This window comes from Capsella rubella, unplaced genomic scaffold, assembly GCF_000375325.1.
Source record: "Capsella rubella cultivar Monte Gargano unplaced genomic scaffold, Caprub1_0 scaffold_1, whole genome shotgun sequence".
NCBI classification, from domain to species: Eukaryota; Viridiplantae; Streptophyta; class Magnoliopsida; order Brassicales; family Brassicaceae; genus Capsella; species Capsella rubella.
The window spans coordinates 8,470,927-8,498,507 of NW_006238923.1; the positions used below are offsets into that span (position 1 = coordinate 8,470,927).

At 36.5% G+C, this 27,581-nt stretch overlaps 6 protein-coding genes across 9 annotated transcripts in view; 2 read left to right on the forward strand and 4 right to left on the reverse strand.

The window, feature by feature from the left end:
- The window catches only part of LOC17897416, a 2,465-nt gene extending 1,413 nt beyond the window's left edge, over positions 1 to 1,052 (forward strand). The window contains exon 2 of the mRNA XM_006307679.2: positions 763 to 1,052. Within this exon, the coding sequence (XP_006307741.2) occupies positions 763 to 1,052 (290 nt within the window). The remainder of the gene's footprint in view (positions 1 to 762) is intronic.
- Positions 1,053 to 4,338: 3,286 nt separating this feature from the next.
- On the forward strand, positions 4,339 to 7,190 carry LOC17898339 (formin-like protein 4). The gene is made up of 2 exons (XM_006306757.2): positions 4,339 to 5,563; positions 5,665 to 7,190. Exons 1-2 carry the CDS (start codon positions 4,539 to 4,541, stop codon positions 6,956 to 6,958), a joined length of 2,319 nt encoding a protein of 772 aa, XP_006306819.1. The 5' UTR covers positions 4,339 to 4,538; the 3' UTR covers positions 6,959 to 7,190.
- A 688-nt stretch (positions 7,191 to 7,878) lies between these two features.
- Positions 7,879 to 10,940, reverse strand: LOC17897226 (protein WVD2-like 7). Of its 3 annotated transcripts, none has more exons than XM_023789092.1 (8): positions 10,710 to 10,940; positions 10,337 to 10,398; positions 9,398 to 10,198; positions 8,811 to 9,278; positions 8,676 to 8,734; positions 8,480 to 8,576; positions 8,332 to 8,388; positions 7,879 to 8,261 (listed from the first exon to the last, which is right to left on the reverse strand). In XM_023789092.1, exons 2-8 carry the CDS (start codon positions 10,376 to 10,378, stop codon positions 8,142 to 8,144), a joined length of 1,644 nt encoding a protein of 547 aa, XP_023644860.1. In that variant the 5' UTR covers positions 10,379 to 10,398; positions 10,710 to 10,940; the 3' UTR covers positions 7,879 to 8,141. The 3 variants fall into 3 exon arrangements, with proteins under 3 accessions (XP_023644860.1, XP_023644859.1, XP_006307179.1); XM_023789091.1 differs by having other exon boundaries at positions 10,337 to 10,401; XM_006307117.2 differs by having other exon boundaries at positions 7,879 to 8,258; positions 10,337 to 10,401; positions 10,710 to 10,927.
- Positions 10,941 to 11,932: 992 nt separating this feature from the next.
- On the reverse strand, positions 11,933 to 13,521 carry LOC17899719 (probable galacturonosyltransferase-like 8). The gene has a single exon (XM_006304468.2). It carries the CDS (start codon positions 13,341 to 13,343, stop codon positions 12,171 to 12,173), a length of 1,173 nt encoding a protein of 390 aa, XP_006304530.1. The 5' UTR covers positions 13,344 to 13,521; the 3' UTR covers positions 11,933 to 12,170.
- Positions 13,522 to 15,624: 2,103 nt separating this feature from the next.
- Positions 15,625 to 18,464, reverse strand: LOC17896947 (pyruvate dehydrogenase E1 component subunit alpha-2, mitochondrial). Its single transcript, XM_006307464.2, has 8 exons — positions 17,725 to 18,464; positions 17,561 to 17,640; positions 17,076 to 17,153; positions 16,527 to 16,622; positions 16,362 to 16,433; positions 16,206 to 16,259; positions 16,055 to 16,120; positions 15,625 to 15,950 (listed from the first exon to the last, which is right to left on the reverse strand). Exons 1-8 carry the CDS (start codon positions 18,413 to 18,415, stop codon positions 15,906 to 15,908), a joined length of 1,182 nt encoding a protein of 393 aa, XP_006307526.2. The 5' UTR covers positions 18,416 to 18,464; the 3' UTR covers positions 15,625 to 15,905.
- Positions 18,465 to 18,569: 105 nt separating this feature from the next.
- LOC17899739 (paired amphipathic helix protein Sin3-like 3) lies at positions 18,570 to 25,757 on the reverse strand. Of its 2 annotated transcripts, XM_006304778.2 has the most exons (22): positions 25,612 to 25,757; positions 24,823 to 24,981; positions 24,514 to 24,700; positions 24,301 to 24,399; positions 24,088 to 24,222; positions 23,698 to 23,995; positions 23,467 to 23,597; positions 23,313 to 23,388; positions 23,202 to 23,231; positions 22,801 to 23,015; positions 22,553 to 22,707; positions 22,295 to 22,422; positions 21,930 to 22,184; positions 21,226 to 21,852; positions 21,026 to 21,117; positions 20,212 to 20,823; positions 20,013 to 20,113; positions 19,788 to 19,926; positions 19,559 to 19,711; positions 19,299 to 19,465; positions 19,104 to 19,206; positions 18,570 to 19,025 (listed from the first exon to the last, which is right to left on the reverse strand). In XM_006304778.2, exons 2-22 carry the CDS (start codon positions 24,960 to 24,962, stop codon positions 18,876 to 18,878), a joined length of 3,993 nt encoding a protein of 1,330 aa, XP_006304840.1. In that variant the 5' UTR covers positions 24,963 to 24,981; positions 25,612 to 25,757; the 3' UTR covers positions 18,570 to 18,875. The 2 variants fall into 2 exon arrangements, 1 of the variants encoding a protein (XP_006304840.1); XR_002835347.1 differs by lacking the exons at positions 18,570 to 19,025; positions 19,104 to 19,206; positions 19,299 to 19,465; ... (8 more) ...; positions 22,553 to 22,707; positions 22,801 to 23,015 and having other exon boundaries at positions 23,313 to 23,384.
- Positions 25,758 to 27,581: the final 1,824 nt, after the last annotated feature.

Genomic DNA, 27,581 nt, shown 5'->3' on the forward strand with positions numbered 1-27,581 from the left:
GATTATATATATATATATATATATATATAATTGACATCGATTATGATAACCGACACAAATAATAACATCACTTTTACAAACTGATAGGAAATATAGTATCATTTTTGAAAATTGACTCATTATTAATATCAGTTATAAGAACTGATATAATTTTTTTTGTTTGCATCAGTTGATTAAAAACCGATGTGAATTATTTGCATCGGCAATATAAGTATCACTCTTATAAGTGATGTAAAATTTCATTGTATCACTTATAAGTAATGTAAAGTTACAAAATAAATGATTCAATCCACTCATTTTTTTGTAGTGGTTTTTCTTTAAATATCATTTACATATGTATATTTATGTTGCATTAATAGTACTAAAAGATATATATGTTGATATTTTGAAACCCCCCCCCCCCATGATGTGCTGATGATATTAGATGATTTCACACACTTACATAGTTTATTTAGTTATTTATTTTATATTTGTATATTTTTATATTTCTACATCTATTTTTTGAATAAAAAATCATATTCATTGTATTAGTCATTTTTTACAAGAGATTTTTTTTTTATATATAAGAAAAGTATCTGTAGATAATAAAATAAACATTTACGTAATCTTTCTAAAGTTCGGATATTATTTTACCAACACAACTTCGCTTCATTAACTATGTATATATAATATATACATATTAAGTAGTTATATATCTTCAAAATTACCTGTGTGTGATTGTATATAAAGAAGTATGAATTGTATGGGGTATACGTGATGTAGAAGAGATGATCACAATGAGGAGGAATATTCTGGAAGGCAAAAACTACAGAAGCTCAAAAATGCGATTTGGAGGGAGCGTATCGAAACAATGCCACAGTAGAAGTTATAACGAGATAGTCACCACTTATTATTTTCCTGAATATCCGTCCTCCCCCGTTACACGGTGCGACAGCTACGACGTCTGTTATAGTTGCACCCCCTGTTTAAAGGCCAAAGTCTGCATATCGTACCGTGGCGCACCCCCGAGGTGCACCATAACCGAGGAGTGTTGCCTTATAGTATACCCATAGCTATCAATTTATCGAATGCAAACGTAATGCAAAATATGACAATCGTCTGTTGAACATATATACATCTTACTTTTGTAAGTTAGATGGAATCATATCATAATATGTATAATTTCATAGTTATAAATGAATTCACACACTTACAGTTGTTGGTTCCATAAAGTATGAAATTTCAGCACTATGTGAAAACAAAACAGAGAAAACCAATAGAATTGAGAATATCCAGATTTTTTTTTTTTTTGAATTTTGGAAGAGCGTAAGAAACAATATCACACTAAGAGTGAAATCTCCGGTGTGTATCAGTCACACAGAAAATGAAATGGAGAATTAAGTAGACATACACATATAGGAAACAAGAAACAAGATTTTATTTAATAATTCATTGTGAGATCTGACTTATAAGTCCGATCTATTACAGTTAAAACATACGATTATTCATAAAATACAAATGGTAATAAGTAAGAGGTTATACATCCTCGAGATACCCTAAAGCATAAGCAAGATTAACGGCAGCCTGAACTATCGTTGCCAAACAAGATACGACCATCATGAAGCATCCCCATTCAAACATCTTCCCCTGATACATGTAAGCAGGTTCAACTAAAAGTCTAAAATATATAACAAAGATAGCTTCTTATTACAAGTGTTGAGAAAATGCTTGCATGGGTGATCATTTTATAGGTAAACCGTGCATAGATAATAATACTATTAGACTCTTGAAAATTGAAATTCCTTTTATCTTCTCGTGAGTCGGAAAGTAATAAAGGACATGCAGTCAAAACTTTAAAGATCAATGATTTTGAATTTGGAACGTTTTGTCACGAATTTACGTATAACACAATTTGGGCTTAAACTCAAACTGTAACTGGATGTGAGATGATCGCTGTGGCCCAATTAACTTATATTTACTTGCTCTGAATTCTGAAAACGTGTAAATATGAACGTGGGACGAGTATAGTCTTACGTAATTGCCGTGTAAATTTAAATGGGTATGTTTGGTCCGTAACAATATACAAGAAGACGACGTTAATAAAGAAAGTGATTGAGGAAACAATACTTGTCGGTGTGATCGTGTGGAACCTTCCATGCATGACTCCAATTATAGGGTTCTCAAACTTTTGGTCTCCCATGCATGTATCTAATTATATAATTGTTACCAATTCTAGTTCTTAACGACTGATCAGACCATTCAAATTGTATTCTTTTACGTTTGAGACAAAATATATAACCACTTTCAAAAAACTTTACATCATAGAGAAAATTGCAACAAGGAAAAAGATTAGAGAAAATTGCTTTATGATTTTCCAATCGAATATATAGTTGGTAAGCCTAAAGTATAAAATTATAATTGATGAAACAACGATACGTTATCTCGCTTATATAAAAAAGGTAATTAATTGTAGTAATCTATAGTCAAAAATATATATAGTTATCTATATATATAAAGTTAGCTTTTTCTCTCTTCTCATGATGCCACCTAAGCATCCACCTAAGCCACATTTTTGTTTAAACATTAAATAAATTTAAAACATTCATTTAGTGCATATTTATGTTACTTATTTAATTAATAGAAAGTTTATATAAATAAAAATAAATTATGTAAAAAAAATGAAATGTGAAAATAAGAAAAACAATACTTTAATTTTTTTATTAGTGATAATAATATAATTCAACTTTTATTTTAAATTGATCATAATTTAATATTTTAAATATGTTACTGAGTTTTAGAATGGAAGTAAAATTTAAATTTATGGTAGACTAAAACAACATTTATGTAATTGTATATATAAAATTATAAAGAGGAAAAAAATGAAAGTGAAATATTAGTTTATAACATGATAAAAAAGAAAAAAAAAATGATATTTCATAAATTGAATCAAATGCTTTTAACCAAATTTGAGTATTGAAAGATAATAATTAAAGATAAAATAATTATAATATTTTTTGAAAATCAATTAAAAAAATAATAAAATATCATAATATGAATAAAAAATCAACGAAACAAAATTATAAACCTCCCGCGCGTCAACTGCTAGTATACTATATAGTTTAGAGTTGAATTATAATTTCTGAGTTAATAGAGAGGAAAACAAAAAAGTCGTCAAGTTTGACTAAGAAGAAACAGGCACATCTGCCTTGACGAAGAAAAAAAAACGGTTTGGTTGAGAATGACCGGTAGACAAGTTTTGCATAAGAACAAACAAACACGAAAGAAAAATACAAATCGGGTCTCTCTAATAGACAAAACTTGTTAAATCAAATTACTTCCATATAACAAATACTTCAGTTTCGTTCGACGAGTGTGATACCGCGTGTAGCATTAATGTTAACGTTATATGCCATTGTGATTGCCTATATTACTAAATATTAACTACGAATATCATTAGGGGGTTGTATCATTTCTATTACTAAAAATACAGCTTCAGAATTTTCTGATCAAAACCTTTGGGTTACATACACACCCTCACGTGCACAACACCTTCTTATTTTCCAAGAAAAAAGAACTCGTTCAACTTTTTGTTTGTTTGTATAATATCAAATTCAATTTGGTAATCCATCGTCATATTTATTATATATGGAGTAGTGTACATTTCCCGAAGGATCAGGTAGCGTTTTGAGTTTGACAATTCTAATTCTTACTCGACAAAAACTAATAGTATTTGCGGAACCGAAAGTACTATAACACATTAACACTTATTTATTTCACGCCACATTTTATAGATCTTCGTTTATTTTTTCATTCTTTATGATGTTTTACGATGCAATGAATTGATTATTCTGTTCCCTCTAACTTTGTGACTTTAAACAATGTCCCGAAGTTGTTGACACATCCTAAGTTTTCAAAACGTAGTGTACCCTTTTCTTTCATATCGAATGTGAATCCACATTTACTACTTTTACAAAAAAAAAAAAAAAAAAAAATCACAACGAAGAAAACAATATCTTAAATATTTGACATTAAACCCACCAAAACCCATTTCTATAAGTTAGTCTTTTTATTTAACAGAAGAATAACGAAACGACCAAGTCAAAGATAAGGTCAATCCCACCAGCCAAAACTTAGTTCACGGCACAACAAGACCTTTTAGCATAAGAGAGAGAGTCTTTATAAGGAACAATTTGAATATCTAGTGCAATGACCAAACCATCCTTCTCAAATATGTTAACCATTAGCAACAGAAACAAGGATACGTTAGTCATTGTATACATACACACACGAAATTTTCCTTACAGAACAGAACAGATCAACAACTACTCTGCTCTTTTTACAGACGACGAGGATGTCAACAACCCAAAATACCAAAAACCCCCAAAAGTCACAAAACCCACAATTAAAGAAACAGCATATTAAAATGATTCACCAATTTGTACTTGCTTTTACAGATTTTCTCAAAAACTGAAATTGAAACAAACAAAAACATAACCAAAAGACGTTTAGCTCTTTCCATTGATCTCTCTCTCAATTCTCTGCAAATGAGTTAATCTTCCATGGCTGCCATGTTGATGCAGCCATGGCTTCCTCATCTAACCCTAATTTTGTTCTCCTTAATCCTCTTTTTCCCTGATCAATCCTTTTCTCAATCCGATTCTCCTCGAAATATCGAAACTTTCTTCCCAAATGACACAATCACCGCTCCAGTTCCATCTCCGGTTACATCTCCAGCTCCATCGCCGCCGGAAGATTCACCATCTTCTTCATCGGACAGAGGAAAGATCACGAGGGCTGTGCTTATAACAGCTGCAAGTACTTTACTTGTAGCAGCTGTGTTCTTCTTCTTCCTCCATAAGTGCGTAATCGTACGGCGGAGAAGGAGAAACAGAGTCGGCGGTGTTGAGAACACCCTTCCTCCGCCGGTTCCTCCGTTGGCGGAAACGGCGTTAGCTCGGGAAGGGTTTACTAGATTCGGCGGGAACGTAAAGGGTTTGATCCTTGATGAGAATGGTCTCGATGTGTTGTATTGGAGAAAGTCGCAGAGTCAGAGAAACAATAAAAGCGGAAGCTTTAAGAAGGAGATCGTTCACGGAGACGACGACGGCGATGACGACGAAGAGAAGAATGTGGTTAATTCAAAGAACAAGAAGAAATCGGAGATTCCTCTTCTCAGAGGAAGGTCATCGACTTCTCAAAGTGTAGTTCACAACGATAATTACCGAAATGCCACCACCACCACTCATCCTCCTCATGCCAAAACTGGTTCTGATTCTTTTGAATTCGCTAAATCAGATCCGTCACCACCACCACCACCGCCATCGCCAATTCCGGTGAAGCAGAGTGCACCACCTCCTCCTCCTCCTAAGCCTAAGAGTGGCCCATCTCCGCCGCCACCTCCCCCGTTGAAAAAGACGGCGGCTTTATCGTCCTCTGCTTCAAAACCACCGCCGGCTCCTAGAGGGTCATCTTCTGGGGAAAGTTCAAATGGTCAGGTAAAGCTCAAGCCTTTGCATTGGGATAAAGTGAACCCTGACTCTGATCATTCCATGGTTTGGGACAAAATCGACCGTGGCTCATTCAGGTACATCTTATAGATCTGTCTGAACTCAATCGTTTCATTCAAAATTTTCGATGAAAATCCCAACTTTATGCAAATCTGGTTTCTTCTTCTTCTTCCCTCAGTTTCGATGGCGATTTAATGGAGGCTCTATTCGGCTACGTGGCGGTAAAGAAATCTCCAGACCATGGCGGCGATAAGAAACCTAACTCAACCTTACCGACCAAGATTTTTATACTTGACCCGAGAAAATCTCAGAACACAGCGATCGTGCTCAAATCCCTGGGTATGACTCGTGATGAGCTCGTGGAATCGTTAATGGAAGGTCACGATTTCCATCCAGACACACTCGAGAAGCTCTCTAGAATAGCTCCGACGAAAGAAGAACAATTAGCTATTCTCCAATTCGACGGCGACATGAAAATGCTTGCTGATGCTGAATCGTTCTTGTTTCATCTCTTAAAGGCTGTCCCTAGTGCCTTCACTCGTCTTAATGCGTTGCTCTTCAGAGCTAATTACTATCCAGAGATCTCAAACTATAACAAGTCTCTTCAGACGCTGGACTTAGCTTGCACAGAGCTCAGATCACGTGGCTTGTTTGTGAAGCTTCTTGAAGCTATACTGAAATCTGGAAACAGAATGAATGCGGGAACAGCTAGAGGAGATGCTCAAGCTTTTAATCTCACTGCGCTTTTGAAACTTTCTGATGTGAAGAGTGTTGATGGGAAGACGACTTTGCTTAACTTTGTGGTGGAAGAAGTTGTTAGGTCCGAAGGGAAGCGATGCGTGCTTAACCGAAGGTCTAACAGTAGCTTTAGCCGTAGCAGTAGCAGTAGCAGTTCGATTTCCGAGGTTATATCGAAGGAGGAGCAAGAGAAAGAGTATTTAAAACTCGGGTTGCCTGTTGTTGGAGGGTTAAGCGCTGAGTTCTCCAATGTAAAGAAAGCTGCAGCTATAGACTATGACACGGTTGCTGCAACATGCTTGGCTCTTACGGCTAGAGCTAAAGATGCTAGACGAGTATTAGTGAAGAGCGAAGGAGATAACAAAGAAGGAGAGAGGTTTGTGAAGAAGATGAATGAGTTTCTTGATTCTGTTGAGGAAGAACTGAAGTTAGCAAGAGAAGAAGAGAAGAAAGTGATGGAGCTTGTGAAGAGAACAACTGAGTATTACCAAGCAGGAGCTGTGAAAGGAAAGAGTCCACTTCATTTGTTTGTTATTGTTAGGGATTTTCTCGCTATGGTTGATAAAGTATGCGTAGAGATCGCAAGAAATTTGCAGAGGAAAACGACAATGGGGAGTCTGCAGCAGAGGAATGCAGTGAAGTTTCCGGTTTTGCCTCCAAATTTCATGTCGGATAGGTCTAGAAGTGATTCTGGTGGATCAGATTCCGATATGAGTTTGGAAAGGCCATTCTGAAACTTGATGATGGTATTGTCAGATGAGAAATGGTTTGGTTGGCTGTAAATAATAGAATCGTTTGGGTACTGATTATATTTTTTTGCCTAAAGACCTTTTTGAAGTGTTAATAAGATTAGTAGTCCGAGGTTTTTTTCTGCATAGAGCTCATCCCATATAACAAGAACAGAGGTTTGTAGTTTGATCATACTACATGCTATTATGCTAACATGCAATGAACCAATGTTGTTTCTATGATCTTTACTTCTGTGTAAACTTGAAATTTTGGATACATTTTCACCAAACCTAAAATCTGTAAAGGAAACAAATTCAGAACTTGTACAGATTTCTCAGAGGCAGTCAAGGTCAAGATCGTTATTCATGAATATTCTTTTCTTTTCTTTTCTTGCCATGTCTTAAATTCCTGAATTTTTAGGTTTAGAGTTGATTAATACAAACTAAAGTCAAGAGTTTGAAATGGACCAATGAAGGTTGTTAATTTGACTATTGATGCACTAAGAAAAGTTGTCAGTTCTTACACATAGTTTCCTCTTTGGTAATCAATTTCACAACTAATATTTTACATTCAAAAAGAACAAGACAAGAAAAACAAAGATTATTAATCATTTCTGATGTATCTGCTGATTTATCATATTCAACAACATTTGTATTCAAGAATTGTGAGGAAGATTTTAGCTCTGTCAATGGAGTGACAATACTAATGTTATCGTGCCTATAAGTTTGAGTTTAGAAGGTTTTTATCGTGGTTCTCATAGTATTTTGGTTTAACCGGAAGAAGGTAGGTATTAATGGACGTTCTTGAGGTCTGGGAAGTGCAGCCTGGTCCTCGCAGGTTTGCTTACAAAATATATACACATTGCCACAAAAGGTTTGGAAGACCAGTGAGCTTTTGGGGGTAGAGGGCTTGGAGAGGTCTAAAAAGTTGCTGAGCATAGACAAGATTGATTCGAATAATTTCTGTTTAGATAACAACATAATCCTTGGAGTCTATACACATACACATGAAACTGTAAAATATAACTATTCCTTATTACTCTTACTACTCCTTCCACAAATAATACTGGCAACTAAAGACTTCTCTATATAACAACAAGATCATTGGCTCTTTACCTCAACACTGGTGGAACAACATTGGTGGCGATCTTTGCCAGAAGATCAGACTAAAACTGGACCGAGATAACTATCATAACACCTTGTCTAAAGAGCCTTTTGGTAAGGTCCGCACAGGAAGAGAACCCTGCATGGGTTTTGCTTTCGGATTAAGAGAGTCTCTCCGGGTTTTGGCATCAATCACTCCTGCCTGCTAAAACACGGAAAGTAATGAGACCACAATATATCTTTCCAGATTTAAAAATGTGAAAAGATTTGTATACCTTTGGGTTCTTCTGCAGGCGTGTCTTCTCTACAGGTCTTGCACCAGACTTGGAAAGCTGAACATCATGAAAACAGTATCAGCGAAAGTATGCAGAAATAGTTAAATGTAAACCTCCATTTTCAGTTTGGTCATGAGAGAGATATTACCTCCTTTTGTTGTTTCTCATTGCTTTTTTGTCCATGAGATGGAGATCGATAGGCGGTAGTACCACTTCTCATCTCCATGGTACTTGCTTTTGCAGGCCTGTTTTTAGGACAAGAATCGAACTTTAGGACTCAAAACATGCAATGACGAGTTTCAGTAAACCAAGCAAGATATGACAAGTCCCATGAGTATATATACCTGCCCTTTTCCTTTGGCCGAGTCGGTACTGATGGAATACTAGTTGCCTTTGCAGTACTCTGGTATTAACTAGCTGATCAGTGGATAATCTTTCACAATTGGCAAAATAGAAAACATTACTTAATACCAACATACCTGCTTTAGTACCGTGTTTTCCCCGTCGACAGAAGTTTTGAAGTCAAAACTCTTTTGAAATGTTTTAAAGGCACGTTTCACAATGTCTTTATCTCCCATTCGTTCCATAATCAATGACTTTCTAGTGCTTGTAAGAGCAGTAGGATCAGAAGCAGGTGGATCCATATTCATAGAGATATGCAATGACTTTGGAGCAGTTTGTTTCTTTTTCAGTAAAGCCGATGGATTTTCCTTCTTTAATGAAGAGTAGGATGTCGACAATGAAGTGTTTTGTGAAGCTGGCTTGTAAACTCTTGGAGTTGAAAACCCTTGTGGGGCTTTTGAGATCGGTGCTGCTTGTGGCGCTTTGGAGATTGGTGCTGCTGCTTTCTTTGTTGGCTTCATCATGTTTTTGATCTCCTTGCTTGGTGGAGTTTTCCTACTTGTTACAATCTTGTTAGTTTCCGGTTTTTTCATCACCTGATTAGGCTGTAGACAAGAAAGTGATAGAGCGTTTAAGAAAAAGGAATTGAAGACACAATCATACACAAGAAGTAAGCTCCTTTTTTTTCCTACTTAATCACATCTGAAGAACTTGAAAGCTTTACCTTGGGAGAGCTTCTTGTAGGAGTAGTCCACACATTTCCATCATTCTTCTTTATTAGATTATGCTTTTTCTCTTTCTTCACCTCCTTCATTGGCTTTTCATTTGTATCCTTAATACCATCTTCTGATATTATTTCCTCTCTCACATCTTCTCTTACTCCTGTCTCTAAAACATCCTCAACTTGTAAAACCTCTTCTGGTTCCTCCTGCACATGGACAACCACTTCCGGTTTCTCCTCCACAAGAGCAGACTCTTCTGTTTTCTCCAAAATTGGACTATCCACACAGTCCTTGACTTCTTCTTTCACCTGATCAACCGAGCTTTGACATTCCTTGACAATGATAGTATCCTCACTAACCTCATCAACACTCAGTTCATTTACTTCAACAATAATGTCAGTCACATGCTTATCTTCATCACAAGTGAACTGCCCATCAGATCCATCATCAACCTCAGACTCTGCCACCAACACGCCATTTTCGCGTTCCACACTCTCCTGATCTGAAACGTTTGATCTAAAAGATGCTTCCGTGTCCAATTGTTTCTCCTGATCCATGATCTCAGCTTTCCTCTCAGCTATCTTTTTGTAATGAGCTTCAAAATAAGCCTTCTTTTGAGCAACTGATCCTGGAGTTGCACACTTGCCAACTTCCTCCAAGTACTTGTTTGGAGAGAAAGCAGAGAATTTCTCCCATGAAAGTGAATCATTCTCAAACCTGCCAAATGAAACCGACACTTGCAGGCTCGGGTTCGATGAAGCCACAGCCTTTACCGGTGTATCCTCCCTCAAGCCATAGAATCCCTAAACCAAGGACAATTCAATAAAACCACCAATCATGAGAAATAGACAAATCAAGTTCAGAACTTGGAAGATCTCACACATAAACAGAGGACAAACTAAGCAGAAACCTAAAAGAGACTAGTCAAATGGGTGAATTACCTTATCTTCAATAGTGGCAACACCAACTTGCATATCCCCCATTAATGCTCAGCAAGAGGAACCTACTGATTCACACAAAATCCAGTAAATTTTGTATCATTTGAAGACCCATTAACTAGAATCTGAAGTAAAGAAGGATCTACTCGCTACTTTAATTTTTTTGCTTTTTTGTTTTTGTTTTTGTAACTCTCCAAACCCTCCAAGTGAGCAAACTCAGATTCTCGTGGAACTACTTAAAAAAGAACTAAGTTTTCAAATAATTGAAGTAAGAAAGAAAGACCCAAATCTTCATCAAATGATTGAAAGTACCAAACTTCACTTTGAGAAGGAGAGAGAATCTAAGAGAAAGAGAAATGAGGATCCCAAATCTTACCAGAAAAAGTGAAGAGATAACCCACAAAAACAAAATTGTTGTTAATTCTCAATGATGATCCACCTTTTTCAACTTTTGAGTGGACACACACAAGAATAAAAAAGTTGAAACAGGCCCTTCTTCTCTCTAAAGTAAAAAAAAAAACCAATGTCTTTCAAAGTTGAAGACTTTAAGAAAAGGGAAGACTTGTCAATAACAAAAATTAGATAATTCTGATTCACTCAGCTGAGAAAAATAAATCTTAAATGCAGATTTAACAAGAGGGAGTGTGAGAGAGAGGAAAGAAGAAGAAGAAGAAGAAGAAGAAGAGATTAGATCAGACTCAGATCGGCAATGAAGACAAGAAGTCGGTGGGACCATAAGTAAGTATAAGTCATATGGAAGTGATAACTTCGAAGCAATCAAAGAGAAAAGAAAGATCAAAGAGACACATAACACTGTTGTACTTAGCGTACTAACTACTATTTTATGAGCTTGCTTATTAAAAAATAATGTTTGATTAAATAAGGGACTAAATAATTGTAGTAAATTAAAAGAATATAAGATGGTCCAATAAATGTTATGCCTCCTCTTTTCAGGGACACCTGTGGATGTGAAAGGACCTCATCACTAGGTTCATCTCACTTTCTCAGCGGTGAATCCAACAACAACAACTACAAAAGTTATGAACACCACCACCATCATTGGATCTGATCCAACTTCATAGCCATATACTAACGTATTTGGGCTTTTAAGTCTTTAACGTTTTAGCCCATTAGTAGTTTTGTCATGTAACTCATGGTATTGAATCCAAACATTTATTATGAGTGTTGTCTCGTTGACCAGGTTTATTAACACTGCGAGAAGACTTAAAAGTGTTGGTGACACAGAGATAAACAGACGACTATAATTGATTCTCAAATACCAAAACTTTCATTCCCAAAGAGTCATTCATAGTCATTAATGTCACCACAACTGCACAAACCATTGCCATTGTTCATAATCTTCTTTACCCTTTTTACACATCTCTTATCATACTACTTAAATGGTCTGAATGGTAAATATCTCGAAAGACCACTTAGGCTCTGCTGAGAGGGCTGATAGGATTTGTTGTGAATAATTTCCACGGATTTATTCAAAATGAGAAAAACAGAGTATGTCCAAGTTTATTATATGATTTTGTTCTTCTGAACTTAGCCGGTAAAACAAACTAGCAAACTAGATCGAACATTCACTATCCAATATGCACTTCAAGATGAGGTTTTATTAAGAAGAAACGATTTGAAAACAAGAGCACCAAACTGACAAAAGAATTCTCAACAAAATAGGGTCATCAATGGCTTATTCCACAGCCTCTATATCTTTCCCCCCTCACTACTCGATTTGTACACCACAAAATCAAAGAATCACTCACCTGAACAATGGTATTTTTTTTTTGTAAAACCTGTAATACAACAGAAGATATGACAAAGAATGTAACCCTCACAAGAAGCTAGAATCATCAGTCAGATCTGACAAAGAAGCAAACCCAAGCAGAAGAGACTGATCCTTAGCTCTCTCAATCTTATGCTTAAACAAATCATATGGCTCCCAAAGATGATCCAACGGACAAGCCCTCTTCTCATCAAGTCTCACCCATGGCTTCCCTTTACCACTCCAATGCAACAAGCTCACAGGACCAGGATGCAGAGACCGGCAGCTTCCTCGTATGTTGTCCCCTCCTAAACCATGCTGGTTCCACCTATGATCAATGGCTTCCACATTTCCCGCAAACACCAAAAGAAACGGTGGTAAAGATCCAAGATCATAGATTCTCTTTTTCTTCTGCAGTTGCATCCATTGCTCTAGCTTCTCCCTGTAATTCCCTTCTCTCCATCTAACAAGATCCATCACCATCACTCCAGTGTTGAAATAGCAAGGCTTTTGACCCGAGATTCGACCCGGTAACTCCGGGTCTGACCAGAACCCGGAAGTGAAGTACTGAGTGAAGTTGGCGTGACAATACTCCGGGGCTCCGATGACCCGTGACCCGGTCAAAACCGTGTTCCAAAGCTTCGTGATATCATCAACAGTTATAACATCCGAGTCAAGATAAATGACTCGCTCCACGCTCCGATCAAGAATATCTCCGAGATAGTTCCGAGCATAGTTCAACGGATTCTCCAAAGCTTGTCTAATCGACGACGATATGAGATTGATCACCGTATCTTCCCTAAAAATGTAGACTTTGAAGTTCAGCGACGGGAACGTGGACCTCACGAGTTGACTCAAGACACGAGGACTCGCCGAATCAAACTCAGCCGCGATGAAATGGAAGAAAACGTTCTCAGGACAAGACGCGTGGCGGAGAACGGAATGAACAGCTGCGATCGATCCACGGAGATACTCAGAATCCAAAGTCATAGCTACGTGAACAAGCGAAGGATCATTAGAAGACGACACGAAGTTCTCTCTGTTCACAGATGACGAAGCACACTCCTTGCCGTTTCTGTACTCGGGAGCTTCCATGAACGGACCAAGCTTATTAAACCCATTACTACCTCCTCCTCCGCTGCCACCGACAGTCGTGATCCTCGCCGGAATCAACCGTATTCCAACGGCAAAAGGTAACAGAACAATCAAACACAACACCGTCAAAGAAAAACTCGACGGCATTACTAAAAACGCGTATGAATCAAAGTGAATTAAAGAAAAGATTGAATCTTTTTTATCATCGGCTTAATGATATAGCATTGTGCGAGAAGATTGATAAGTAAAGATTTCCAAAGAATGTTCTTTTCTTTTGTGAAGTTTTGTCTCTCTCTCTCTCTCTCCACAGAGATGGAGAGATAAGGAAAGAGGAAGAAGAAGAAGAAAGATTGGTTATAAAAGAGATGTTTTTTTTTTCTATCTTTTTCTCATATTTGCCTTAAAGCTTTGGATTCTTGATGATTTTGTTTCCCTTATTAAGGAGATTACGAAACACGCGCGTATGAAAAGCGAGTGAGACGGCAATAGTAGTATTTAAGGCTTAGTCGTTAAGGGAAACTTTTGTAATAAAAGAGAAGCAAATCCCTAAAACTATACTTTTAATCACCTCTGTAATTAACAAGAACAAAATTAGTACAAAGATTTAGGTGAGTGTAAGCTCGTCTGTGGTGAAGGTGTAGGGTAAAAGATTAAAGTAATGAAAGGTTGGTTTTGGAACTTGTCTTGACCCATTAAGACGGTGCCAGCTGTGGTGGAGTTCGAGGGAAACAGCTGGATGATTCGCTTTTTTATTTTGTTGATTGGACGGTTGAGATTTAACTTTGTGAGAACTCCTCAACTTGTCACGTGCTCTGCACACCTATTTTGCTTGTAATGTAGTAATGTTGTTTATTTTTATGAAACAGTATAATCAGAAAATGTTTGCTATTTAATGTTTGACAGTGAATAAAGAATAAAATTTTCCTTATTATTATTTTTTTTTTTGTAAGAAAATATTTATTAGAGATTTTCGTACTGGCAAGCATAAGCATTAAGCCAAATATCCATCAGAAATATATTCAAGAATGTTTTTTTTCCTGGAAAGAAAATAAAATAATATCCTTTTTTGCTTTATATAAATTTGTTTTTTTGTGGAAAGAATATAAAATAATATCGTTTTCTGCTTTATATAATACTAAAAATATCAGATTTTATTTGTATATGCAAGTAAGGTATAAAGCAAAGTCTTTTTATTTACAAAAAGAATGTTATGGTATGGGGCAAAAAAAAAAAAAAGAGATAATTTCCTTTTACATAACAAAACGTGAGTAGAAAAAGCACTGGATTTTATACAACCAAACAAGGAAACTATAGATTCACTCACATGTCCCAATCATTTACTAAAAATCTTATTATATAAAGTTATAGGAAAAATTACCATCACAAAATTTTACATAAAATAAATTCGTAGATTCATCAGTATCAAATTTTTTAAAATTCAGAATTGTATATGGTTTCATGCGTTTCACCGACGAATAAGACTCGTGAGTCGTGACTATTCATTCATTCATTCATACTTTTGTTTCATTTGGTTTTATATAAATATATATTTTTTGGTTGTCGGCAAAACATTTCATTAGGATATTAAAATTGAAATGTTGTTCTTTTGTTAGTATATATAATTGGGCTGTTGGTAGCGACTACCGAGCCAATTAAATCGAATATTCCCGTTGGGTAGTGCAGCTCATGCTCAGAGACGTAACATATACTTATTTATTATATAAACGAACATTTTAATACTGATACACATTCGAATTCTACGTGATGCGATGTGTGTTATTTTGTATACTGTGGAAATTTTCTCGGAGATGAGAAGAGAACACGATTTTTAAGATCTTCCCATTGAACATATTTGATTTGGTATGCATATTCTTGAATGAGTAAGACACTGAAACACTATAACCTTTTGTCAAACTAATTATTGTCAGCTTAAAAATTAGAAAGGTTTGGTTTCTAATTGGCTTATTATTTATATAGGTAGAGAGAACCAAATGTTTGGTTAACAAAAGGGAAATAAGAAAATCTGAACTATTATAATTAAGAAAGAGAGAACTGTGAGTGTATGATTAAAAACTTAAAAGAAGTGAGTGGCGTCATAGAGTTTACCTATTCATTAGGATTTGGTGTTAAAGGTGGGGGATGAGAAAGGGACTTGTATAGAGTAGAAGCAAAGATATAATTTCAAACTGTTTAGGTGGTGGGGACTTAACTATTCATGTGTTTTTATTGGTACCGACGCTTGAGTTGGTTTTCTTGCCTTTGTTTATTTATTACTTGGTGGTGCCAGTGGTGTTTCATTTTCTAATTGAGGTCATTTGTTAGATAACGAACTTAACACGGGTTCTTTGTTGTTTCCTCACTCACATGTCGACTTTTTTTTTTAACACTTAAGAGTTCAGACAAAGTAGCTGAGCTGATGATCTTTTTCTTAACTGCTATCTTCTTATTACTCTTTATCTTTGTTTCTCAAAGAGAGTGATGATGTCTGAAGCTTCTTGCTTGGTGTGTCAATCACAATGTTGGAGTGTGTGTGTTAAGGGAAACAAAAGTTGGCAAACTCAAGCAATGGCTTTTGCACTTGCAATGAAAGCTTAAAAAAAGAAAAACAAACCAGAAATGTTTTGGTAGCAAGTGACAAGTTAAATTGATTTATGTTGCCCTTGCCTTTAAAAATTTATTGAACCATCATCTTCTCTGTCGAAGTAAGATTTATGGAAGTGTTACTTTGAGATCTTTTCGGTCTGCTCCAAACGACTGCAGATGCAAAGGAAAAGATGCGTAAATCTCTAGATTCATCGAAATATGCAAACAACTACAAATATCACAGGTTTACAACAAAGAGTGGGAGATCATAGTACCTCAACTCCGCAGTCTTTCACATACATATTTGTAAATAGCTCAGATGAGTCTGGTACAGGGCTCTCCTGAAACAATTAAACAGGAAGGAATTAGTAAAAGCCTTATTATAGATAACGAAGGCAGAGCTAGAAACAAGTGAGGTCCCATTACCTTGGCTTGAGCGACGGCATCATCTACTTCTTTTCTTATCTCTTTCTCCATGTCCTTTAAAGTCAAAATAATATTGTCATTTGTATAAGCAAATGATGATTGTATTTGTAGGTATCAATTTTCAAGCATCTGTCTAGAGATTAGAGAACAATTTACCTTTAGCTCTTTTTCTGTAGCTATGTCATGAGATAAGAGCAACTTTCGCACCCTTTCAATTGGATCACGCACCTAAACGTAACATTAATGAAAAATTAACAGACTGAAAGGCTACGAACTTTAAATGCTTGGTGAAGTAGTCTTACAAATGATCAAAGAGCTAACCTGTCTCACGCCAGAGATTTCATCACGGGTACGGTAGGTACTTCCTGGGTCAGACATCGAGTGACCATGGTATCTGTAGGTGTCCATCTCAAGGATCTGCGCAAATAATGACAATGGTAAGCTAGTCATATCACTAGGTAGAAAATGGATTATAATAATCCAATACATGTCAACGCTATGTAATTAAATTCACTATATCCAAAATTCTTGTCCCATAGGTGTTGTCCCAGCTGAAGTCAACATGTATAGTTTAACTTCATAAGTACACACCAAAAACTCCGAGAAGATATTAGTGACATCTAGTACTTATCCAGGCTAAGTTGAAATTATCAGCAAACCATTCTCCAAATTCAAATTAGCATTACACATGCAATCAACAAAATGGTACTATGAATTCTTAGTTTACATAAAATGCTCAGAGATTCATACTGATTAAGTTCGATTTCAAAGAAACAATAGAATGAGCTAATAATGCAAACTTAGAAAAGAAGACTACAAAAAGAAAGCTGTAAAACTTGTTGACAGATTAGAAGTATTATGCAAACTCACAATGGGTCCATTCTTGAGCGCATGTTCCTTGGCAAACTTACACGCCTGTTTCACAGCTAGTGCATCCATACCATCCACCTATAACACAAAGCAGAGGATGATCACTAATTAGCTTTACGGAAACACTCTCACCAACCATTAAAACAAAGGCTACAATTCTATTGGTTAAAGTAAATAAATCACTGAAACAAAAATGATAGGGACTTTGAAGACTGCCATTGGTAGTTCTCATAGAGTTACTGTTGAAAATTACCTTACACATAGCAGTGTAACTTTGATCATTCTCATTCAATTTTTGTCTTAAATCCTCACTACCTAACTTTTCCATATTCAAACCAGCGGTTTAAAACACACACAACAAACCCTTATATCAACTAATAGCACACCATAGCTATAAACCAAGGAATGAAGGAGCCAATAAACTTCAATCTTAAGCAAAAACATTGCAATTATCAAGATCATGACATTAAATATTTCAGCCTCACCTTCAAGCCAGGAACATAGTCTCCACGCTTGAAATAAGCCGGAGACTTAGCTGACCTCCATGTAGCCGTTCCCATTCCATCTAAACATCAAATCACTCAAAACTCAAAACTCAAAACTCCCATCAAACAAACTCAATTAACAAAGCCAAACAAAAAAAACTCACAATGGTTATTCTCGCAAACAAGAATGGCAGGCAAATCCCACAAAGCCGCAATATTCAAAGCCTCAAACAACTGTCCTTGGTTCGCAGCACCATCACCATACATGGTAAAAGTCACAGCCTCATCCTTATTATACTTCTGAGCAAAGGCCAAACCACATCCCAATGGAATCTGAGCACCAACAATCCCATGTCCACCGTAAAAGGAAGCATCTTTCTTGTAGAAATGCATAGATCCTCCTTTACCATGAGAACACCCAGTTTTTCTTCCCATAAGCTCGGAGAACGCATCAACAAGCTTCCCACCACGACCTATGAAAGTACAGTGATCTCTGTACGAAGTGATAATCGCGTCTTTTTTGGTAATCGCCGCTTCCATTCCCACCGCTAAAGCCTCTTGACCATCGTACAAATGGCAGAATCCACGGATCAGCTTGGCCTTGTAGAGAGAATCTGCTGCGATCTCCATCCTCCTCATCCGAGCCATGTCACGGAAAAACGCGAGAATCTCCTCCGATGAAGTCTCGACGGATCGTGACGGCGACTCACACAGATGCGATGTGAAAGGGACGGCGGTTTCGATTGTGATCGGTGATGTGTCCGTGGAAACATGACGGCGAATGGGAGAGTGTAAGGCGGTGATCGCCGGCTTCAGGAAAGTGTTGGATCGCGAAGAGAGTCGTGATAGCGCCATCGCCGGAGCTCTACTATTTGCTTTAGAATAATCTCTTTTTGCAAATAAAAATCGAATCTTTATTTGAAGTGAGGGAATGTTGTTGTTATAATAGGGCGAAGCGTCGTCTATAGAAAGGTCAAACCTTTTTTGGTCATTTTGACTCATTTCTCAATAACATACCCAAAAAAATGAAACTTTTATTAAATGTTACATGATACAACAAAACTTTACAACAACAGTGAGTGAAAGAGACAAGCTTTACACATGTAACAAAGATTTTAAATCTTTTTGGTGTTTGTTTCTTTGTCTATCAGAATCAGACAACAAAGAGCCAATTCTCTTTTGTAATTTGGCTCTATCTGGTGAAATCAACAACAATGGAGAACTTTTTTTGTGGTTTTGTTTTGTCATTGTTAGGTTGGAGAATGAACAGGTTGAGTTGCTTTTGGTATCTTTGTGTATCTCTTCTTCCAGATTGTTACAGGCTGGTCACAAGTCTTTGGTATCTTTGTAACCTCCTTTGCCTAATTAAACAACAATTGGAAATGGAATCCTGGTTCTGGCTCAAAGTTTTTCTTCTCTTTTTAACTCTCACCAATAGGTCTTCTGTTTCCAATACATAAGAGACCTGCAGGAGATTTCGGAAATGCTCTCAAGTGCTGGTCTCTCATGGAAACTCAAAAGGGAAGAAGATAAAAAGTGTTACCTTTGAAGAACTGCAAGCTATCTTACACTCCAATCCATTTTTAATCTTAACTCCATCTGTGGTGTGTAGCTGTTCGTCTTCACCACCAATTTTGCGCTTGTTCCTGGAGAAGACAAAAATATCGCATTGCATCTGATGAGTGACCCACTAGGTTCAGAGATCAAGGGATAGTCTTTGTTCATGTTCTACAGTTACCTATTTAAATAGATTCTGCGGTTCTCCCTTGCATTCGATTGTATAGAGAGGAAGTCACTGTGGAGATAAGCTGCAAAGGTCGGGTCAATGGTTACAGATGTCACATCGGGCTTATCAAGACCGTTGCACATAAGCTGAATAGAGAGTTTGGCTGGGGTTGATAGTTTCTGCATACACATAAAGTTTTAGGGTGCAAAAGCTTGATCAGCAGTGCATTGACAGAATATAAGTGGTTTACGTAAGATGGAGCAAAAGCTTACACATTCAATACGGTAAATATTCTCATCGGGGAGGAGCACACGGGCATTATCGTAATAAACAGCATCAAAAATCGTTTCAGGCTTTCTGGATTTCTCATATGCATAAAGCTGAAGAAGTTTGTTATCCATCTCATCGGCTGCTACTCCTTGGAGCTGAAGAATGACCACACGTAGGTTAGTAAAAAGCAAGTAAAGATAGAGAGGCAAACACCAACGACCAATAGCTCACATGCTTGATGAACTTATGGATCAGTTTGTCCAATGTGAAGAGAACGTAAGACTTAGTCCCGATTATGGCTCCACAGTCATCTTCAAATTTGGCATTTTCAGATGTACCATCAAGTAAGTTGTAGAGAGCAGTCATGAATCTGTTCCACATAAAATAAATTTATAATCAGGAACACAAACGAATGCCAAAAATAATATCAATCTTTGCCAGGTTCACAAACTTCACCTGGCATAGGAATCGGTAGGATTTTCGGTATCTGAGGTCCTCCACTTTCCTTCCGGGGATGCTGAGTTAACTTTTGCTGATAATATTCTCTCATACAATATCTGTCATGAGTAACTGCTTAAAGTTAGCTTGTGAAAACTCTTTGTACTTTAGACAATAATGAATTCTTTTCAAACTATATATGATCCTTGGTTCTTACCCGGTGAAGCCTGAAAAGCACGTAAAATGAATCATTCCCATAGAAGACTTGGGAGTTCTTTGGAATCTCTTTGTCTTTGTCATGCAAAGCTAAAGCTGACGGAACATACTTTGCTAAGGGCTTTACATGCAGTAGGAATCGAGCTGAAAAGGGTAAGGGAGATCCATCTTCTTCAGTATCTTGTGCATCAGCCATACCTTCATCCTCTCCTTCACTTTCTCCCTTGTTATTGGGATCCATATCATCCTCCGGTTCTTCACCACCACCAGACTCCGTTCCAGAAACATCACCGTTCTCATATGCATTTCTGCTGTCCTCTGATGATCTTGCAGCGTTTTCGTCACCTTCAGCATCATTCTCAGCCCCTGTCTCCAGACAACATGGTTCATCTTCTCTAATTTTCTCTCGGTTTAAGTTATTTCCAGCATTATCATTCGCTTTGCTGGTAGCCTCCAAACCACTTTTTGCATAATCTGCAAAGTTATCTTCCTCAAAGTCTCCATTAGGAGAAAGTTCACCTTCTTCTCTTTCAACTTTGGATTTCCCAGCCAACTCTTGATTACTTGTTATTTCTACCGAGATCCCATTAGTCAATACTTTCTTGTTACCAACCTGTGGGACACATATTATATCAGTACCACCTCTTGGTAAACACAGGACGAAGAGTGTGAACTTTAAATTTTAAACCTGTTTCATAAGAAATACCTAAGCATAAATGTAAACAATGGGGAACATTGTTCCAGATCAACAAAACCGTTCAAATTATCAAGATCTATAAGATGATGGAGCCAGAAGTGCTTTAACGCAACTATACCTCTACTTTTGCCCCATTTCCATCATTCACCTTCAACTCCAACTCTATTCCACGCGTCATACCACTAGGCTTCAGATTGTTACTGCCGTGTCCTGACAGAGTAAGAGAAAATCATTCATCAAAGTGGGTAAAGAAAACAAAATTTTTCAAGAGAACTTGAAAGCACGATTTCAAGGTGTTAGCAGCCATGTGTACTATACCGTTTCCTCCATTACTTTGGTCTGATAATCCACCCACAGAGAAAGCAGTTGAATCATGTACACGTTCAATAGAAACAGCGTGTTTGCTTTCAGGCCTTTCATCAGGTGTCACTACATTCTTCTCCATTGTCTCATACTGAGCAGTCTCACATAAGGTATCTGAGGTCCTACCAGCTGTGCAATTCCTATCTGGATTACTGCTTTGCCCCAACTGATTACGTTCATTAATTTTCCGAGATGCCTTCGAGCGTCTAGGGTCAGCAACATTAGTGCATTTGTGAGGACTTCCCTCACTCTCTCCAGCACTTGCACTACCACTTTTTACATTCTGGTTTGTGGAATTGACAACGTCTTCTCGGTCTTCAGCACCTTGAGGGCGAGAAGGAACACCAAATATCTGTTCCATGAAGGTTGTCCAAATCTTCATTACTTTATCTAACTGTTCGGTAGAGCACATTTCTGCACATGAATACTTGATCAGCTGGTAGAGATCTTCATGAAGGTCAGAATCAGGATAATCAAATTCCAAATTTGGGGAAATGGATAGTCTATTTCCGGCTGCAAGTGCAAGAAGTGAATCATCCTCTCGCTTCTTTTCAGTAGTCTCTTTAATCTCTACCAACAATGCTGCGGAAATATAGTACACAAAGTCACTTCATAGCCTGGTATCATAGAATAATGCGTGTAATAAGTTATGGACAAACCTTTCATGCTCAGATTCTTTGAATCCTGCTGTTTGAAGTAGAAACTTCGATGATCAAGCGATTTGTAGTAGTTCTTAGCATATATGTCAGCCCAGACTTTGTCGAAATCAGAACGACACCTTACCCACTCTTCTTGCTTCTGTTTCAAACGTGTTAGGATAACAGGTAAAGCAAGAGACACGTTCTTCTTTAACACATCCATCACATCTAGCCCGTGATCACCATATAGCCGTTCTATGCATCTTATATTTAGAGCTACAGAGACAGTAACAAAGCAATCCATCATAATAAATAAACAAAAAACAGCTCAGCTACTAGTGCTTTAACACCCATGCTGCTTTATGTTTTACACCAGCTTATATTACCTGTGAGGTGATCCTCGACACGGATGGGGCTGTTGATTTTCAATTCATTACTGTTGATCTTTGCTAATAATTCTTCTACATGCTTTGCAGTTGAATTTGCAGATTCTAATAGCATGTCTAGCTCAAACCTAAAGTAAAAGAGAGATATATATTAAAAAAAAACCAAAGATAAAGACTCAAAATTCATAGATTATGAAAAGTTTGAAATACAGGGTTTGTTATCCGTTACTGCCCACCAATAGTAGTAAATAAACCAACCTGTCATCCTCACATTTGAAGAGGCTCTCTTCATACTGGTTCTTGCGCATGTGGCTAAATGAATAGTCTTCACTTCCGGATGTGACAGAGACCCAGTGATCGTTAAGAACCAGTTTACCTAACTCTGTCTTCTGGCTTGCAATGGAAATTGGGTACTGCAGAAACCAAAATATATTACATTAGCCTAATGAAACAAAAGATGACCCCAAGAAAAGCAGATCCCCACATGACAAGTTGCAGCCACATACATTTTTTGGAAGTAACCTATAACTAGGAGTGCATTGTTCACAATTCGAGAGATCCAGTTCACTGATTGGCTTTGCCCATTTCTGACTTGCTGCCGCTTTTTCAAGCCTCTCCTTATCATGATCTTTGTCTCTAAACCCTTCATCGCTCTTATGTTCTTGGTCTCTATCATTGTCCAGTGAAGGTTGAGGATATTTGCCCTCACTCCACAAGGACTCTGCATTACAGTTTAGAATGGGTTTGTAATCTTTTCAGCACTAGAAATAGATATATCTGGAAAGAAGATCAGACATAATAGTGGACTTGTGTAGTTCACTACTCGTGAATACTTCAAATATATAGAAAAAGGCGCAGTCACTCAGCATCAGATTCATGTAACCTTGCAAAAGATAAGTAAACTTACTCTTAGTCAGAATACCAGAAAGCAGTCCTTCTGCAAGAAGATTGAAAAGGTTAAGAATCTGTCTTTTTATATGAAATCAAAGAATGTAGGAAGAGAGAATTTCGTTATTACCATTCTTTTCACATTGCATCAAAAACTCTATAAAGGAATCCATGAGGTCAGGATATACTCCAATTAAATTTCCTACCTGATACAAGCACAAATTTTCCTAAATCATTGCAAACAAATGCCACAGTGAAAATTCAAGCATTTTATATATGCATACCAAAGATTGCAATTCAGGTCGGCTGATTATTTCTTTTGAAAAGAGATTAAGACAACGTAAGAACTCCTGGTACTCTGAGGCATTCAGCTTGTCCTTTACTCTATCGACAATAGTTAACTCTTGACTATAACCTGACATCACATAAGACAATTTTAAGTACACACGTAATAGCAAACATCAGATTTACTCCTTTTCATCTTTCAAATAAGTTGTCATAAAACGAGAACTCACTTTTCATGGCACCTTTTTCATCATAAGTAGATGAACTAGGAACCGCCCCAGAAATTTTCTTTCCGTCCCTGACTTGATTGGAGTTTTCAGCAGAATCATCACCTCTAATATATACTTTTTGCTTGCTGTTCAGAAACTGCACTTTTTTGCTATCAGGTTCGAAATCTCTGGCATCCCTATGCTCATTTTCTTTGTGATAACCTCTCACGTGTTCTTTATTTTCTTTCTTCACAGGTCTATCCCGATCCAGGTCAACATGTTCAGTACTATAGTCATGTGGAGTAATGATCCGGTCCTTCTGCAATAAAGCCCCAAACAAATGATGTTCAATAAAAAAACTCGACACATAGAAACATTATATTTCTAGAAAAATAAATGTCAAAGAAGAACCTTATCAGGAAGAGAAATCCCTCTGTCACGAACTGGAGTTTTAACAGAAGGAATAGAGGGTGTTGCAGAAGTATCAGGTAGAAAATGAGTAAACTCCACAAGTAAATCTGCATGATCCCGAAATAGGATCGCAACCTGAGATAGACGTGTAAAACTAAGTAATGAATAGCTTACAGAGAAAAAAGATACACATAACAGTATCAGTGAGCGTACCTCCTGATAGACCTCAGTGATGGACTTGCTATCCTTTCTGTACAAGTTTAAAATGTCTAAAAATGATTTGTATACACGATCATCTCCCTGAAACCTTGCCTGCAAATATATAAGATTTGTAAGAGAGTGGAAAAAGGAAAAGCTGTAAGAGAGTGGAAAAAGGAAAAGCAGTATTTTCCTTTGGACAGTTTATCACATAAACAGATCATATACCTTAATCTTGTTGACAAAACTAATTGCTTCCTCAAACTCAACGCGTTTCTTAAGTGGAGGTTGCCCATCTTCGGGTTGAAGTGTGATCTCAAAACCTTTTGGCAAGAAGGTATTGAAACCCAAAATCAACTCTTGGTGCCCTTTAAAAAGTTCTTTAACCCTTGTTATGACACCAGCTGTATCAACTCTACAAAAGAAAAAAGAAAAAAAAAACACAATTCAGCTTTCAGTTCTCAGATACCATGATGTATCTATCATCCAAACAAGTTTTCAAACTAAACATAAACAAGGAGAAAAGAAAAATCATACCTTTGAGATTTAAAATTCTTCATGACCTCGAGAAACTCGTCATATTTGTCACGTTGATCTTGAAATTTATCCTTCACGGCTTTAAGGTATGCAAGCGCATCATTTGTAGTAAGCTTCTGTGCACTTCCTCCTCCAACCATGATTTAAAGTTGAACAGAGCTTCATTACCATCATCAATCAATGAAATAGTCAGTCAACATCTCAAAGAAAGACTTTGAGTCCTGGAAGAACCCATGTGCTCACATAAGCTTATTATTTGGTCTTTGAAAAGCCTTAACAAATACAAATCCATTTCCTCAACTTTACTCGATGAAAATTTTAAGCATCAAACTGATGGGATTAAGAGACAATAAGACAACACTTCTCCTCAGGACAGAACAAAAACGGTCTTTTAATTTGGGGATTCAAGTGAAAAATTTGGTCTCTCTCGAACTCTTCATCACTTGACAGAAAAAAAAAAACAGCAAAAAGAAGAATCCGAAAACAATTACCTTCATCTTCATCCACAAATCAAATCCTTATAACACTCGTAATCAAAATAACATATGCAAAAAAAAATTCAAAGAATCGAACTTGAGTTCTATCTCAACAAGAACACCTGCAGATCTAGCAACTACGAAAGAAATAAAAACAAATTTTCGAAAAAAATACGAAAACGGACCAGAAGAATTCGATCTTAACTTAATCCTCAGACAATTTCACATTCATTTGACGATTAAAAAATTGTAATGCCCAAAAAAAAAAATGAAACAGAGAGGATAAAAAAAACGAAAGAAGATCAACGTTTACCGAATTTGAGAGAAGAAGAAGTCTAGAAGAACAAGCTTCCTCCTCCTTGTTACTATCCCACGAAACAGCTGAGAAGACAAAAACTCTCTCTCTATTCAACAATTTTTTCAGACAGAACAAAAGAAAAGACTCACTGAGAGCAAACGAGTTTTATGTTTTTATTGAAGAAAGATTTTGAGATTTCTCTAATATGGAGAGTAGTTTTACGTCTTCTTAATTAGTAAATTAAATTCATTTTTCTTTTTCGTTCCCTAAATTTCATTGTTTTATTATTTTTTTTTATTTTTTTCCTGTTGACAAAATAAAAATATTTTCTTTTTTTATTATAAAGTTGTATTTTCTTGTTTATATTATTACTTATTTTTATTTTATTTTGGACTTTTGGTTATACGAATTTTGCAGAGTTATAATTTTATCTTCTTCTTTTTGGAATTTTTTTACCTCCTTTGTTATGTGAGAGACATTTTTTGAAAAAAAATTGATATAAAATAAATTATTAATATTTGTTGGAAAGAAATCTGTAACTTAAGGTTTTAATTTTATATGATTAATATCATTAGATAAATAATTTCTCTTTTAAAAAAAAAGCAATTTATCTAATTCAAAAAGAATCAAAGCTATAAATTTTAGGGATGGACAACAAAAATGTAACTAATTTTTTTTATTTAAATTGAATCTAAATTACATAATTCAGTTCGATTTTGCTTCAAACGTGAAATATGTTTGGCCAGCATTACTAATAGGATTGAACATATCTAATTTGAATATATATATTTTTTAAAATCATAAACGATGTCTTATAGTGGCATTCCAAACATGAACTTATATTTTTATCATATGTTTGGCCAGCATTACTAGTATTATCTCTAACTTATATTAAAAAAAAAAAAAAAAGCCTACTTATATGTAAAGCCCTATGAAATAACATAGCAATCCCATGGCCACAAACTGAACTCCCGAGAAGTAAATCAGGATGACCTATGCCAAACTGTGATTGCACACACACCCAAAAAACACATATGAAAAATAGAAACTAAGAAACATCATAGTAGCAGAATATATTGTGGATGCTTTGTGCCTTTTTTCATTTAGTCCCTTTGATGCATTGTAGGCACCGAAGTCTCTTACGAACTTGAGGTCTAAGTAGCAGGCATATAGTGAGTAAACTCCGTAAGCAAATCCGAATGATCCCGAAATAAGATGGCAACCTGATATATTAACGTGTAAAACTAATTAAGTAACAACATACTTATAAGTATCAACCAATGAGCCTAGCTAGCTATACCTCATGGTAGGCCTCGCCGATGGACCTTCTCTCATTCTTGTAGCGCTCTAAAATGTCTAAAAATGATCTGTATGGACGATCATCGCCTCGAAACCTCTTCTAAAAAATGAGTGAGAGAATAATATTAAGAAGAGTAGGAAAGGGGGGAAAAACAGTATTTTCCTTAAGACTGTTTATAGCGTACATAAGATATTCTAGTATCTATCTACCTTAACCTTGCCAACAAATTTAACTGCATCCAAAAACTCAAGGCGTGTCCTTATTTGATGTTCATCCTCGGGTTTGAGCGTTATCTTAAAACCCAATATTAACTCTTGGTCTCCTTTGAAGAGTTCTTCTACTCTAGTTATGACACCACAGGTATCCAATCTACAATGAGACCACAACTCGGCAATCAGTTCTATATAAGAAACCATCTGGACCAAGAGACCCAAACCAAACATAAAATTAGAAAGAACTATACCTCTGGTGTTTAAAATCTTTGAGGATCTCAAGAAACTCATCATATTTCTCACGTTGATCCCCATATTTAGCCTTCACGGTTTTAAGGAGGTATGCAAGGGCGTCATTTAACTCGTGTGGAACTCCAACCATGGCTTGAATTTGAACAGTGCTTCATTGTCCAAATTAAAGAGAGGCAACCAAAAGAAAGGTGAAACATTACTAGCATCAAACCAAATCATTC

Excerpts from the sequence above, each read along its gene's own strand:
- LOC17898339 (XM_006306757.2), top strand. The coding sequence starts at position 4,539 with ATGGCTGCCATGTTGATGCAGCCATGGCTTCCTCATCTAACCCTAATT. Across the intron at positions 5,564-5,664 it reads ATCGACCGTGGCTCATTCAG|TTTCGATGGCGATTTAATGG; the intron begins GTACATCTTATA and ends TTCTTCCCTCAG.
- LOC17897226 (XM_023789092.1), bottom strand. The coding sequence starts at position 10,378 with ATGGGGGATATGCAAGTTGGTGTTGCCACTATTGAAGATAAG. Across the intron at positions 10,199-10,336 it reads TTGCCACTATTGAAGATAAG|GGATTCTATGGCTTGAGGGA; the intron begins GTAATTCACCCA and ends TCCTTGGTTTAG. Across the intron at positions 8,735-8,810 it reads AAAACACGGTACTAAAGCAG|AGTACTGCAAAGGCAACTAG; the intron begins GTATGTTGGTAT and ends AGTTAATACCAG.
- LOC17899719 (XM_006304468.2), bottom strand. The coding sequence starts at position 13,343 with ATGCCGTCGAGTTTTTCTTTGACGGTGTTGTGTTTGATTGTTCTGTTA.
- LOC17896947 (XM_006307464.2), bottom strand. The coding sequence starts at position 18,415 with ATGGCGCTATCACGACTCTCTTCGCGATCCAACACTTTCCTGAAGCCG. Across the intron at positions 17,641-17,724 it reads TGTTTGCGAGAATAACCATT|ATGGAATGGGAACGGCTACA; the intron begins GTGAGTTTTTTT and ends TTTGATGTTTAG. Across the intron at positions 15,951-16,054 it reads TGAAAGACTGCGGAGTTGAG|TCGTTTGGAGCAGACCGAAA; the intron begins GTACTATGATCT and ends TTGCATCTGCAG.
- LOC17899739 (XM_006304778.2), bottom strand. The coding sequence starts at position 24,962 with ATGGTTGGAGGAGGAAGTGCACAGAAGCTTACTACAAATGATGCGCTT. Across the intron at positions 24,701-24,822 it reads AAGAATTTTAAATCTCAAAG|AGTTGATACAGCTGGTGTCA; the intron begins GTATGATTTTTC and ends TTTCTTTTGTAG. Across the intron at positions 22,423-22,552 it reads TTCAAATGTGAGGATGACAG|GTTTGAGCTAGACATGCTAT; the intron begins GTTGGTTTATTT and ends CTTTTACTTTAG.